General features: G+C 39.4%; 1 protein-coding gene across 1 annotated transcript; it reads right to left on the bottom strand.

The window, feature by feature from the left end:
- Positions 1–966: 966 nt before the first annotated feature.
- alpi.1 (alkaline phosphatase, intestinal, tandem duplicate 1) lies at positions 967–14,426 on the bottom strand. The gene is made up of 11 exons (XM_019875482.1): positions 14,139–14,426; positions 13,531–13,656; positions 9,734–9,849; positions 7,527–7,701; positions 6,300–6,472; positions 4,934–5,068; positions 4,737–4,812; positions 3,366–3,500; positions 3,012–3,203; positions 2,808–2,924; positions 967–1,912 (listed from the first exon to the last, which is right to left on the bottom strand). Exons 1-11 carry the CDS (start codon positions 14,230–14,232, stop codon positions 1,638–1,640), a joined length of 1,614 nt encoding a protein of 537 aa, XP_019731041.1. The 5' UTR covers positions 14,233–14,426; the 3' UTR covers positions 967–1,637.
- Between the last annotated feature and the right edge of the window lie 1,591 nt (positions 14,427–16,017).

Below are 16,017 nucleotides of genomic sequence, written 5' to 3'. Positions count from 1 at the left end.
TAGCAGTAGAGTTTTAAATCTCTAGTAGATTACTTTATGGCCAGTTTCCTGGAGCGGGCAAGAAAAATGTACTATATTTCATTAAAGATGCTGTAAAGTGAATTTGTTTTCACAAAGTAAATACATGATAAATGTAAGATGCAAGATAATTGTTGAAAACAGGTGCATAGGCTGAGAAAAATATTGTGAGCGTTCACTCATTTTCACCATTTCAGTTGTACTGATTTTTTGGGGGAAGGGCATGGCCACGATAGCGGGAAACTTGCTTGTCCAGCAATAGATGCTCCGCCCCCACAAGATCTGCATGCCATTGGACAACCGCGGCCAAGTGGCTAATATTGTCACCTGCTGCCTTTGGGACACTGGTTGAAGACCATTCCCCCTGTAGACACTTAGCCATGGTTGTGGTGACAATTGGGAAATATGGGGAGCGTCCCGGACGGCCAGTCTATTTCCAGGCCCCGACAAATACTTTTCGTGACAGTTGCCGTACGATTTTTCACAACTGTCCATGCATTTGCTGATTTTAAAAAAAAAAGTTTTATCATTGAAATGTGCCAGGGTTGCTAACGACACTCTTCTTTGTGGTGTGTCAAATTTACAAGACATTTTTATTGTCATCTGACAGGGACTTTAAACTTGGGGACAGACAGAATGAACATTGGCCATGAGAAATTACTTACGGTGTGACCAAAGGTATGTGTATATTTTTGGTTGTTAAGAGTCCCAAGAAGTCTCAACCAAGTACACTATATCAGGTGTAATTAAAAAAATGCATTTATTTATATGCATATATTCACAACAATCAACCAACTAAAACATTATCTGACATCACTGAAATTTCATATTACTAGTAGTGGAAAGCTGAAAGCCAATTCCTTAAATAACATACTCAAGTACTTGAATATTATGAAAGAACAATGATAAAAGAAGATACAAACTCAAGGAATAAAATGAATACTGTCATTAAGGTAGCATTAATATTGTTTATTTCTTATATCAGACATTCTGCAAAAACAGTGTATAAAAATACATTTTGCATATAAAATACATTCACGGACAATTAAAATAGATTGGTGACGTCAACTCAGACAAAAAAAAAAAAAAACTGTGATGCCCATGAAATCCAGATTTGACCCCATTGCTTAAAAAAAAAAAAAAAATCCTAAATACCTGGAAAGACATACAGTACCATTATAAATTCTTAAGGTCTACCGGTATTACAGCTTGGCATGGCAAGATGGCCTCCGGTTCAGAGTCCAGCCCTTCATTCAGTGTCAACATGTGCATCAACAAAACTGGTCAATGATCCTTCAGCCTCCTTGTTGCCTTCAAGTTATTCTTGGTGTGTCAGCTTCAGATTCATGTGTAAATAATCATAATGACGAGAATAGGACAGAAACTTTACCAGCACATCTTATGAGAATATTGCTTGAAAAAAAAATCCTCCTAGGCTTTACATATTCCAACGCTTGTTCTTGTTTGCATATTTTCACAATGTCTAAATGTTGCTTGAATTTCAAAACGAGATGGCTCAAAAAACATTTACTTTAATTATTCCCTGCTGCAAGGATACTATGTACTTGCATTATTATAGCTGTGTGAATTGCCGCATGTGTATAGTTTGTGTGTGGCTGTCATCTGGAGAACCAGATGAGGCCAATTAGTCCAAATATTAGGTTTGAGGGTGTGTTCGCACACGCGGTGGATGTGTGGGAATGAGGTGGAGGGGGACAGTCTGTGTAGGGTTCCAAACAGGCTGCGTAGGCCATAACATGAGCCACATAGTTCTGTTCTTTGACCCCATGGAAGAGGTGAGCCATGGGGCCTTTAGCGTAAATGGCCACGTCCTCGCCACCATGTGTCTCAGCATCAAGAGGGACGGCGGCCTGCTGCATGTACTCCTCGTCATCTGCAAATCAAATGAGTAGGGTGGAGATGAAACCACAAAGCACACGCAGAAACAGCATAAATCTTCAGGCATTGGGTCGCAATCTTGCTTTTGCCAATAAGATAATTAATTGTTTAGCTTTTGGACTGTGATTGCGAGTCTCGTTTGACAGTTGTGAGTATGATTCTTTCCAGGGCTACTCGTTCGCTAAACAAGTCCTTATCGGTATGCCAGTCCGCAAAAACTAACTTGCGGCCTTTTGGACACTGGGTCTATTTTTAAACACCCATGAACAGCTGTCTTTGCATCTGTGGACTGCAGAACCAATATTCAGGAAATCAATCCAATCAGCATATAAAAAGTATTTTCATAGGGCTACTGTACTACATTTGTAATGTGTTCTATCAAATATGTCAACTTATAATATGTAATAAAAATCGTACCTTTATCAGAATAAACAGCATGAATATGAGGGTTCTCAAGACAAATACTATCTATTTTAAAAATGAATCCCTCAATTGTCTTGACACATTCACTAAGGTACCAGATGTGTTAAGACAGAAGGTTTTAACGACTGTTCCATTGAGGGCTTATAAAACGAATTCATCCCAAGAAAAAGTAACACACACCAAGTATGTCATGCAATGACTGAGTCAAATGGTGCAGAGAAGAAGAAGGAAGAGCTGCTTCAGTGTGTGTAGTGTTCCACAAAGAAATACAAATAGTTTTTTTGATAGATACACATACTGTACATTTACACAGAAGAGTTTAAAACAAAACAAAGCACGGCTCGGAGAATCCTATAAATATTATCCTTGAAGTTTTGCTTCCTAGTGATTAAAAGCAAGCTATAATTAAATCAATACACCCAAACTCAGACAGGTTTGGCATCTGAAAGTTATTATCATGTCCTTACAGTAATCCACCATCGTGATGTTCCCTCTGGTTCCATTTATGTGCACATAACCAGGGCCGTTGGCGTACAGGATGCTGGTGAAAGGCATTTGGTCATCTGCTTTTTTTGGTGCAAGACCTGGGTCGCAAATCATAAAACAAAAATGTGATGAATAGCAATAATAATACACTAGTCAAACAGAACATGAATTTAAATGATTCATACCAAAGATTGGATTTCCTCGGGGTGTATTGCCACCAAAAGTGAAGACGTGAGAGTGGTCAGCTGTGACGACGGTCAATGTATCAGATTCTCTGGTGAGCTGCGAAGCGCGATCAATTGCTCGGTCAAACATCACAGCCTCTGTTAGTGCAAGTTTGGCAATGCCATCGTGGTGTCCGTGATCAATTCTTCCTCGTAATGGGAAACAAGAGAACATTCATTAATTGATGAGATATTTCTCAGGATTTATGGGTAGCACGATGCATTCTATTTATCTATACAGGTATTTCATTAACAAAAGTTACACATTTATTATCATGCCACTTCCTTTTTCTACTGCTCATATCAAGTACTCATCTTCTACAAACAGAAAATAGCCTTTTGGATTCTTGCTCAGGATTTGAATGGCTTTCTCCGTCATCTCCACAATAGAGGGATCCCGGGTGGTGTTTCGGAAAACTTCAAATCTCATGTCCTTTGGCTCAAACAAACCTGGAACCAAAAAGGTGAGATTATAGAAGCTGTTTGGAGTTGCATTTATATGCGCACATTTTACATGAATAAAAGAATGATACAACAAAAGTAAGCAGAATTCCAAATGGAATACACAGATCTTTGATTAAAAAGGCACACACACACACACACACACACACACACACACACACACACAAACACACACACACACACATCTATAGATAGATAGATAGATAGATAGATAGATAGATAGATATACTGTATACATTTTTTTCAATACCCAAAAAGTTGTGGTAGTAGAAACAAAAGTTTGAGAAACTAGAGAGACTGCTATGAAAAACATGTTGTAAACTTAATTGTTCACAGGTGACTTTGGCAGTGTTGGCTGCAAATGCCAAGTTGTTCACAGGCAAGGAAGGTGAGACTTTTAATTACATTGTGTAGCACTATGATGGAAATAGGAAGATCCATCCAGCCATTTTATCTGAACCACTTAATCTTCACGAGGGTTGCAGGCGTGCTGGAGCCTATCCCAGCTGACTTCAGGCATTAGGCGGGGTTCACCCTGAACTGGTAGCAGAACACCGAAAATAAGAAAACATTTGGCTTATGGTATTCCCCATAGAGTTCTAGAATCTGAAATGGCTGGAAATGAACACTGAAGTACTTGCGACCTGCACTGAGCGCCAACAACCAATGCATCTATAAATAGTGGTGGATAAGTGCTTGTACAAATGCAAAGTACAGAGTGGAGTTACCAGAAATGGTGATGTAACAACATGGCAAACATGAGCTTCCAGACCTTTGTAATGAATGACTTTAATACTTTACACTTTAATAAAGAATAAATGAATACTGAGCGTTTTCATCAATGTCATCATAAAAACGCTTTCAAAGTAGTTAAGACTTTTGTTCATTTGGCCAAACAGAAGGCGACAACATGTCGCACGGTGCATTGGCAAAACAAGAAACGTGCCCTGGGTTCCTATCACCGTTGTCAGGACTTAATGACACACAGCTATCAATTTACAATGTTACACTTTGATGACTCCATATAGCTGTTAAGATGAAAGTTGATGTGTTGTTTCTGAACGCTACAAAGGTTCACAACACAAGATAAGATGGGAGTTCTGTCTCTCAATAACTAGGTAGCCTGAGAACAGATGTGCAAATGTTGGAGTGCAGAAGGTCAACTTTTCAAGCTTTTTGCCTGCTTGCCTGTCTTATTTCCATTGCAAGTTAAAGGTTACCCACCCATGAGCCGATCAGTAGTTTCAACGTTTATTTCGTCAAACTCCTTCCTGTGCCAAACATAGTGTGAATTCTTGGTCTGAAAGACACATTAGTGTACACATAAGACAAAGCATTGACATTATCTACCTTGTGTAATGTCCTTAAGTGTCATACAAAGGACTAGTTGTGTTTTTAAAAGCCATTTTAAATGACCCTACTGGTTTAGCCTTCAACCAGACATCAATAAGGTTCCTCCGGTCTTGGCGGTCCCCCTTGCGAGAGTTGGAGGTTGGATACTCAGGGTCCGAAGTGCCTTTTGGTGTCATATACATCCTCCCTCCTCCCAAGATCACCTTAAAGGGACACCAAGAGTCATTATATTATGTGCTACATTGGTTCAATAGTTGCCTCTTTACACCGTCATAGCAATGCACCATTGTTTGTTGAATTAAAAAAAATAATGTGTTAAGACGACTGATGCTGTTATTTCCCCATCACAAAATGCTCCATAAAATAACATACAGGGATGTGAATTTTCTTGTGTTCATGGATAACCTGCATAAATGAATGAGGCAGAACGATGTCAGCTTCATGTTTATGGCACTATTACAAAAACTCTGCGTAAAAGATGCCAATGACAGCCGTTGGGTGTCGACCCTAGCCATACAGGATTAACTGACTTCGTCAAAAAAAGAAACGTTAAACAGTATGTTTGATATTTGGCAACATGGCTTCTTGCCCTTCAACTGTCCGCTCATGCTTGGAAAACCAACGGCAAAGAAAGCAACACCAAAAAGTGGCTTGTAATTTGTCAAGAAAGACATGGGAATTGGCACGCTGGTGGCCCTTGACTAAGGCTTGCTGGATGATGTTAGTCAAAGTAGTATGTTGAAGGGGTCAGCTGAGCCAATTGGATGCCTTGACTGGAAAAAGACCACTAAGCAGCTGTTCTACACTGGCTTTGGATCAGCTGAAAGACAAAGCTGTCAACTGAGCATGTAAGATGCCTGAAGACTGTGCATAAGTACGTAAGTTCAAATCTTATTACGTCAAGAGTACCAACAACCCAAGAATTTAATAACAACCCGAACCTATGCTAAACATTAAACTCCCTGTTCATACGTCATTATGACAATGCGATATGTTTCTGCACATCTACTCTGTCAGTGTTCTTGATCATTAAACCAGAGCAAAGTCCTTGCGCACTCATGACACAGTAGGAAAATCCAGCCATAAAAAAAAAAAAAAAAAAAGCAGACGACTTTATACAAAGTCTTTTCTACAAGGTGAAAGTGATGAAAAATCAACATATATCGGCAAAGAGTAATTATGCTAGTGCCTCCATCATTCCATCAATTGTCCACAGCAAATTATGTTCAACTGACTGTGGGCAAAAGGTGGGGTACACCCTGGAATGGTCACCAGCCAATCATTTTTACTCTGGGGCAGATGCCCACCTTCCTCCGATGCAATTCCACAAATTCAAAACAATGGCTTATCATTTTGGGGGCAAAAAAACAAAATGGTACAATCTTCATCAGTATTAAAAAAAATAAATAAATAAAATAACAGAAATAATCTCACATCAATGTCAACGTTGGTCACTAGTTGGGTGGCGATGTCCACACACCCTTGATGGCGTGCGCTACTGGGAAGATCTGCATCGCTGTACCAGCTGCGGCTGACCGAGTGGGCATAAGCGGCAGCTGGTGATGCGTGCTGGACTCGAGTGGTGGTCACGATACCAACGGATTTACCTGGACAGCGAAGACAAGTCATGATTTGTTAACATTCAAAAAATGTAAAACAACATTTATTCTCAATCAGACTGCTGGTAATATCTAACATGACCTGCAAGGTTGCCACGTTTTACGTTTTTTTTTTTTTTAATCTTTAGTAATTACCCCATGTGCTGCAGTCGATCTAAATAAGTTTATATAACGCAACATACAATTTTACAAAAATTGTAAAAGTATTATTCCTGAATATTTATTTCACTTTCAACCACTCGACATGTTCAGTGGCATCAGTGCTATACATACACATATTGTTCTTATTTTTTTCTTTGTATTTTTGCCCTCTATGGACAATAAAAGCGGTATTGTGCTATGACCAAAACATAAATATAAATCTATATAAATAAAACATGAATTGGAATATTTCATATCACACACTTTTTATGCTGTGTCTTTGATTTAAAGATGACAATACGCAAAAATCTACAAAAATTGTAGAAATTGTAACATATGGGGTAACCCATGTGTTACAAACATCGTAGAAATTGCAGCACAAGGGTTACCAACTGCAACATTCTACTTTATTGCATTTGAAGGCAATTTTATCTTTCAAATTGTTGAATGGGGAATTGCCCACATCTGATTGCTAAAATTAGCACCGATAACACCGGTTTAAGTCTTGCATAAGACCACGAGGACAAAGAAAAGTTTTACACTCACGCTAAAGCATATCCTTGTTTCTTTGATACAAGTGAAGACCAATTTATATCTTTGTAATTGTTCCTGCTGCATCCTGTGCATTAATGTTCTACTTTTAAATAGAAATGCAACCGTAATTAAGAACTGATGAATACGTTTGATCTGAATAAATTTCTTTAAGCATCATTCATCATATCATGAAAACTTATGTTTATTAGCCCTGCAAACCTTTGCCAAGCAATGCAAAAGGATCTTTTGGGCCCATTCTGAACTTTGAACTATAACCATTGTTAGTCCAGTAACACGCTTATCAGATGATTGTTTTATAAATCTTATTCGACAGATAAGGATCACTTGAATTTGCTGACCCTTTTACCTTTGGCTTTTGCACGTCGCAGCACGGAGTAGACCTCATTGCCGAAGGTGGTGTTGCATTCATAGGCCACTGCATTGCCGCTAAGTCCAACGGTTTTGGCATTAGCTTTCACTCCACAGTGGTAGGCCGTAGCTGTGCTAGCACTGTCTGCCACTTGCTTGTCTACACTGTAGGTCTGGTGAGAAGAAAAACAGTTGCTAAAAATGGAAAAAATAAAGAAATAAAAACAGTATAACACTGACACTTGTCAATGTAACAAATGATAAGAATGCTAAGAGAGGTGAGATTTTCTTGGTAAAGACAGAATCTCAGAATGTGATGTGCGGGTATAAAGGTAGGACAAATGTCTGTCAACTTTCCCATTTTATTTTATTTATTTATTTATTTTTTGCTACAAAACCCAAAAGTAACCCGATCTTGTGTTTCTTTTTTTTTTAAGTTGAACTAAATCCAAGATGTCAAATTTTCTTCTATATTTCAACTGTGCATATATTTTTTGTCAGCAGCTCCTGACCAAAACATAAGATCTACTCGCTGTCAGGGGCCGCCACCTCTCTGTCTTTGTGTGAGTTTGCGAGAATCTGACATATGTTCACCAATCACTGTTGCTAGTAATGACTAAAAAAAGAACATGGTTTGTAAATATTCAACCATTACAAGCTACACATTCAATTTCATTACGTAAGTACATTAAGTACAAAAGCTATGTCACAAACTATGATCATAAACATCCTCACCCACATGTACTGAGTTGTGAGCCAATCTGGATTTCTTTTTGTCGATCTCTTTCACGTGAAGAAGTTGATGTACTATTCTTTTACTCTTTTACTACCTGTTTTCTATCTCAGACATGGTGTATACAGGATCAAATATTTAACTGTCCTGTTAGGTTGCGGGTCAAACTGACCCGCTGAAAAATATTTTTTTCAGTCATAAGTGCAGTAGCTCAATGAACTACAAACATTCATGAAAATTGACTAATGGAGTTAATAATTAGGCTATTTTTTTTTTTTTATTATATGTGTGATACACTTTCAATAATGGGTCAAATTAACCTAGTACTGCAACGCAATTGCATTTCTGGACAAACAAACGCAGCAGGAGCGTTAAGTCCATTGGTCTCAATGATCTTTCGGCCGACACATTTCAATAGCCTGCGATATGAGCAGGGAAGGTGCTTCTTGCGCTTCAGCGTTACCTACGTTCTTCAGCTGAAAATGATCTTGCCCAACATGGCGTGGCACTTATTTGGTGAACTATTCTGTTTAATTCTTCATTCACAAATGCAATATTGATCAAAGTGCAGTGGACGGCCACTATTCACTGGGGATAGGAACCAGGCCGGTGCGGAAATAGTGAAAAATCCCAAATAATTGACAGCCATTGAATTCTATTACATAATAATTTATTTTAATTAACCCCCCCAAAAACTTGACTAAGTGGGGACATACCGCCAAAAAGCGTTCTCCACGAAAAAACATGATTGACACCCCTCACTCCCCCATAGAAACGAAAGAAATAAATGGCGAATAGGTGAATTTGGGGGTGCCGAACTGCAAGTCAGCATACTATGGTTGTATTAGTGCTGGCACATACAATGTACTCTTGCTTTGAAATGATCTTGGTGTTATTTCCCCGTTTCAAAAGATGTAGAGAATATTTCTGAGAAAGACAGACTAGACCTAGCACATGAAAAAAAAGACTGTATTTAACGTCGAGAGTACAGCTTTAAGCTTTCCTTCTCTCTATGATTATCATAATTAAAGAGATGTTGGATTCAACTTTGATCCCACCTTAAGCGTTTTTTTTTTCTTGTTTTGCCACAATGACAGCATTTTGACTTAAACCATTGACTACCAAGGTTTTAGGGCCAAAAGTCTTAGTGAGAAGGCATCACGTAAAGAGATTAAACCATTTAAAAAGGTTACACACAGACACACTAACAACTGAGCTTCCTGTGGTGTATGTACTGTATACTGAATATTGGACCCCCGTCTCCCACGTTGTGATTAAACAGAAAATGAAGTGGTCACCAACTGAATGTCATGTAATCCAAGTCAAGAGCTGTCTTAACAAAAATTATAATGTTCAGCTTCAGTTAGAGTGTCACTGGGTATGAATGAAATTAAATTCAGTATATGACAGGGGGAAAATATTATTCTGATAATACTGCATCTATTAAGTACGTAGTGTTAACATGTTGTCACCTTAGAAAGTGCCACATATGGAAAAGTGTCCATGGCCAGTACTGTCTCCTCCCCTGCATTGCCCTGCATTTGACCTTCCAGAATTCGAGCTGCTGACACAGTGGACACGCCCATTCCTGGAAGACAGTGACTGACAGGTTAGTTGCAGTTTGATTTTGTTGAACTTCCCGAACTGAATTTCCACTTGTAACGACATGGGTAAATTGAAAAAAAAAAAGAAAAAAGAAAAAAACACAGTGTATTACGAAAACAACAAAAAAACAACAACAAAAACCAGAGGCACAACAATTTAGATAATTTATCTGAGGATATTTGAATGATGCAAACAAGCTAAAAGAATCAAAGATCACAAACAGGAAAATGTGGTTTGTGAGGAAGCAGGCAACTCAAAGTCCAAGCTTCATCTTCTCTGTTTAAAAATAACATTTTGCAGTGTATTATAAAATAGTTATTAAAATAACAAATATGATCAAATAATCATTTTGAACATGCCCTTTAATCTTCCGTTTTGGGTATTATTTACATCTATTGATGAAACACTTTGAAGACTTTGTGAAAGACAGAAGCATGGTAGGTTTATTATTCTTTTGTATATTCTTGTCAATTCATGACCTTACTGACCCTTGAAAGTTTCCAAAGGTCTCTCAATTATCAAGCATTCAAAATCCAAACCAGACATTTTCGTCCTTGTTTGAAAAGAAAAAAAATGTTTGTTTGGAGAAGGACTATTCCTGTCAAATTGAGGTAAAAAGAGGATTTGACCATCTTCCAAGTAAACAAAGTCATTGCCATTAACATCAACTAAAAGTGTAAATGGACCTTCACATTTAAGTCAGTGGTTTTCAGACAGAGCAGTGCTTGGCAAGTATTAAGACCACTGTTGAAAGAATAACTCATGTGTCAACATGTGCAAAGTTACTGCTGTGCAACATCACAGAACTTACTGTCCAGCATAGGTTAGCAGCAAACCGTTAGCTTATGTTAAGCTTGTGTTTGCTAGTTGTAGCTATTTTTTCTTAAACAAGTACAGTATTCCATCCATCCATATATTCGCTGTACTGCTTATCCTCACTCGGTTCGTGGATATGGTGGAGGCATTTTTAAAATTTTATGTTATTAAAACATTCACCTTCAAAAGTATTGGAATGCGGAAGCTAATTCTTTTAATTTTGCTGTAGCCTGAAAACATTTGGGCTTTGACATTTAAAAAAACAATAATAATAACAATAATAATCTGAGATGAGAGATCAACATTTTAGCTTCTATTTTCAAGTATTTACTGCTGGATTGGATTAAAAAATAAATCTAACTTGAAAGATAGTTTCTTTAACTCCACCTATTTTCATATGACTGACTTGTTTGGTTTCTTGTCCATTTGTACACAGTATTATTACAATGATTACTCAAACAATGTCCATGCTCACTTTTGCATTCGAGTTTTGCCTATAAGACAAGACAAAGACGAAACTAACATTTATACTTGATAGAGGTGGAACCAACAAGAAAACAAAAAAGCTAGAGCTGTTGAAGGATGGAAAAATAGGCAATTGTGAAGATGAGAGAAGACGGAAAATCAGAGCCATTGCATAAATATTGCCATAGTTAGACAATCATTTAGATTTTCCAAAGAAACCACTGGTGTACAGAGTAACAGATGTTGCTATGCTACATTATGGTAGAAACATTGTGAGGGCTGTAAAGAAAGACACTAACATCTGTTCGTGACATCAGCAATAACCGACAGAAAGCAGGAAGGGAGGTATCACAATGTACACTTTGTATACGACCTCATGAAGTAAAGAGCAGATGATGCAAGACAAAGACAAAAAGAAAGAAAGGACTGAAGGGAAGCAAACGACAACTGTAGCAGGTTACGGTGGTAGTCTGGAAAAGCGCCACAAAAGAAGAATGCAAAAATATTATGACTCAATGCAGTTGTTGCAAAGGTTTGCATCCAGTCTTTTCCAAGACCTACTCACCGAAACGGTGGTCTTTTGTCAGAAAAAAAAAAAGAAGGTCCATCTCCTAGTTGTGTATCTGATCCATATATAAATTGTAGTAAACAGTGTTTGTTTTAGTTGTCTTTTAGGTCAACTATTGGACTTTACCCATGTAGCATTACTACAAAAGTGAAATCAATAGTGGTACTGGTGGACCAAAGTTAACTCATCAACCATCAACCAGGAATGGTTTGATTTAAAACAGGGTCTAGTAGTGGGAATACCAAAATGCAGTCTCAATCGGGCCAAAATTGAGTTTTTCAACCCACTCGCAAAGCATTTTTCATAGCACCGTTTTGTTCAGCGGAGAGGTTGGCCCTTTTGTACAGTCTGTGTTGGTGCAGCTGGATGGATGGCTGGTGGAACTAAAGATGATGAGAGAGGAGTGTCGGCGGATGTGTATTTGGAACTGAGAGTCAGGCGCTTGGAATTGAAGTGGATTTACATGGGATGGGAGAAGTGAACCTTTTTTCGTCAATGGACACTACAGCTTCTAGTTTACATTCAATCTTGCCTTTTAGCAGCCATGTGGGACGTCTGATCCACTGTCGCGCGCGCGCGTGTGTGTGTGTGTGTGTGTGTGCGTGTGTGTGTGTGTGCGTGTGTGTGTGTGTGCGTGTGTGTGTGTGTGCGTGCATGCGTGTGTGTGAGTGGAATTCTACGGTAAATAAACTGTTTTTTGTTTTTTTTGATGGAACTTTTTTTCTCCAGTCTTACAGACCCAATCTGACAACCATCGCTGCACTAATCGGCATTGCCACTTGAATTGTCACTCCACATCCTACACCTTTGCTGCAAAGAGGTCCTCATCCCTGATTTATATAATGGGTAAAATGTCACACAATGTCATGATGCATTTACACTGTCTGTCCCCCTGATAAAAATAATCCTGGATATCAAGGTTTAGTTCAGCGTTTAGACTCAACATAACGACAACATTTTCCTTTTTTTTTTTTAAACAAACTGCTGGTTATTCTGGTAGATATATAATGAGCTTCAAAGGGGTGAATATTTAACTATATTTATTCTAAGAATGGGACTGTGAACTCGACTTTCCAGATTAAAGAAATGTTGAGAACCTCTTCAACTCTTGATTAAATATCATTTTGGGAAAAGGCTTTTTCTGGTCAAGCATGACTGTTTCTCAGTGCAAAAGGCAAGATCCATAAAGACATGCTTGGATGGTTTTAATGTGGAAGAACTTGAAAGCCCTGAGTCTCAACCCCATCAAATAAATACATATGGAATTTACTACAACACTGAATGTGAGCCAGGCTCTTGTGTCGATCATCAGTGACATCTGACCTGAGAAATACTCATTTTGCCAGATGTTTTAGATAGATATTTTCACTGAACTGAAACGTACAGTCTATCTGACCATAGGAGAAATCCATATCCGTTTTTGTTTGGTTGGTACAATGGCCAAGTGTTGTCATACTTTGATCATTACCATTTGATTCACTCCACCCAGAGCCATATTTATTGAAATTAATCAGGGGTACTGGGATGAACCTCACTCAGATTCATACAATCTGTTCCAAGTGGTTGGTCCAGGCAGTAATTTTCCTGTTGAACAAACACACATGGCCCTCTTATTCCATCCAAATCCACTCAGTCCAACGGAAAGGAGTACTTCTCGACTACCCACACAAACACATTGTCCTCCATTCAAAATGGAACTGTACTTTTTTACAGTTTGTCATACTGTATTTTGAATTTATCCTTGACCTAGACTGCATTCGCTTCTTTTGATACAATACATTCCAAAAATTATGACAAAAAAAAAAAAAAGTATACCATCTCCGATGAACAAGATTATATTTTTGGCCTGGTGCTCCCGAGGGCGGAGTTTCAACGCAGCATCCAGTGTCGACTTGGCCTGGGCATCCCAGTAGGCTGGTTCTCTTTCATGTTCGTACAGGACTGTGAAGATGACCAAGAATATGATACGTGCTTGTATTAATCATGCTAATGGATAGTAACACAATGTCAGAAGGTTTTGCTTTTCCTGTCTAGTCTAGTTTACTATTTAACGCATCGAATGGCCGAGCTATATTTAACCGACCCACCTCCAATTTGAACACAATTAAACTAAAACAATCATGAAGCCACAATATTTTCTGTCCATTAAGAGACACGGGTACCAAACAGAAATACAAACAGTTAACATCCCTCCACTGTCCATAAATTGGTAGACGAGGGGAAAAATGTGCTCCACACCACTTTTATCCATGTGCAGGATTGCTGACTTCTCTCTCTGCTTACACACCTGAGTTTGTGGATTCCGCTCTGAGGGACAGTCTGTCCTCGCACACATTAACATGTTGAGTATACCTGCATCTGCACACACAGTGCTAGAAATAGCCTAACCACAGGGACCACTCGTATTCATGTTGACTGCTCACCTTGGCTTTCCACAGCAGCCCAATCTTCTGCCAGCAACACAGTTCCCAGAAGAATGAGTGGGAGATTCCGGAGCCAGCGATGTGGCGTCTGCATCCCTGGTGTGATGTGACCTGGAGGCTGAAGATGCTGGACACAACCGGTTTTCGGAAGAAAACACCAAAACCAAAACGGCAGAAGTGCATGGAGAGTGAGACCTGGCTTTTTAAAGCCCCGCTGGGTGTGTAGTAAGGAAGGGCCCTCACCAGCTCATAGGCTTGGACAGAATGTGAGAGAGGGAGGAACCTGAGAGAGAGAGAGAGAGAGAGAGAGAGAGAGAGAGAGAGAGAGAGAGAGCGGGAGACAGAGAGAAAGGGGGAAAGAGAGTGGAGTGGGGGGGGGGCGGGGGGCAAGAGCTAGAGACCACACAGGAGTAATGTAGCATCACAGCCCCTCTCTGCCCACTTTTTATTGTTTTAAAGGGGTTACTTTAATGCAGTCCTCCCCTTTTCCCCCCCTCGCGAGTGATAGAAACTTGAATGGGCCCTTGATGTGGTAAATGTCTACCAGCAGCATGCGGCCCGGTTGAATATGGGAGAAAAATGAGTAGGAGGGAAAACTGCTACACTATTTTTCTTGGCATCCAGCACATGACAAATCATAACCATTTTTCTTTCCATTTCTACCCCCTTCCCTTTGAAAAGAAAGCTCATGCTATTCTTGTGCCTGATTGGCTCTTGATGTGCTCTGTTTCATATGAGTGGAAAATGGTTGCATTTCCATTTCCACCTCCGTTCTTTAGCTTTGCATTTAAAACAGGCCAATATTTCCCCTCTCACCAAATCAACTTGGCTTTTTTCCCCCCGTGTTTAACATTTTTCTGCTGTGAGTTAGCAGAGTGCCGGCAGGATGGAAATGCTTCTCTCCTGCGCAAGCACAAGAGCTAACGTGTGAAATGAGGTGATTTGAGCCGACTCTTGTTCAACACGGCCAGAGGAATCACATTTCAGGCGAGCGACTCTCACCTCGTGAACCTCATTACAGCATCTCTCCTTTCTGCCAGCCGCTCAACCGTTGCCAACAAGGCTTTATGGTTAGTCAAGTGCTTAATCAAAACTGCGGTTAAACTGTACTGTAGAGCTGCGTTCTGGTTGAAGAAGCCAACGCCGTATGAACTGGGAACACCACTGGCGACATGCATCAACATGATACAGTAACTTGTAAAGGCATGCTCCTCTGTCCATTCGTCATGGTTTGGCCCTTGAGAGAAAGTCCAAATCGTCAGTGTAAATAGCTGTGGGCTGTTTTTGCTGTGGCTCATCCATCCAGGCAAATGTGCATACAACCACTTATTATAGCAGCTGTCAGGACTTGTAGTGTGGCAGTAAACGCAGAAATTTTTTTTTTTTTTGTGGTGCTTTTCTAGCATCCAAAACATAATAATGTGATTTCTTTGTTTTGATCTCAAACAGATCCACCCGGACAAACAACCATTTACACTCTCATTTTTACCCAGGGTCTCACCTATAGGCTATTAAAAGTCTTCCGTTAAGCTGATAACATTTTTTTTTAGAATTTGGGAAGCAGCTGGAGCACCCAGAGAAAAACCAAGCACGGGGCATGCAAGCATGCAAACAGCATACTAAAAGCTGTCTTTCGAACCTAGAGTCTTTGACTCAGAGGGAGATATGTTAACCCAGTGATTGCTAGCCAAGGTGCTGTGACATACTCGTGTGCCGGGAGAGATCAGCAGGGCTCCCATTTCACTTAATTTGTCCAAACGTTTTCATAACAAATGTATTTTTGTTCATTTATGCCAGCAGTGTATATAGTTAACCTGTTGCTCTTAATACATTAGGTTCCACTCTAAGTCATGTCTCTTGTATTGAGAATACATTTCAT

Source organism: Hippocampus comes, unplaced genomic scaffold (genome assembly GCF_001891065.2).
Source record: "Hippocampus comes isolate QL1 unplaced genomic scaffold, H_comes_QL1_v1.1 scaffold132, whole genome shotgun sequence".
Classification (NCBI taxonomy): Eukaryota; Metazoa; Chordata; class Actinopteri; order Syngnathiformes; family Syngnathidae; genus Hippocampus; species Hippocampus comes.
This window is presented reverse-complemented; position numbering and strand designations above follow the sequence as displayed.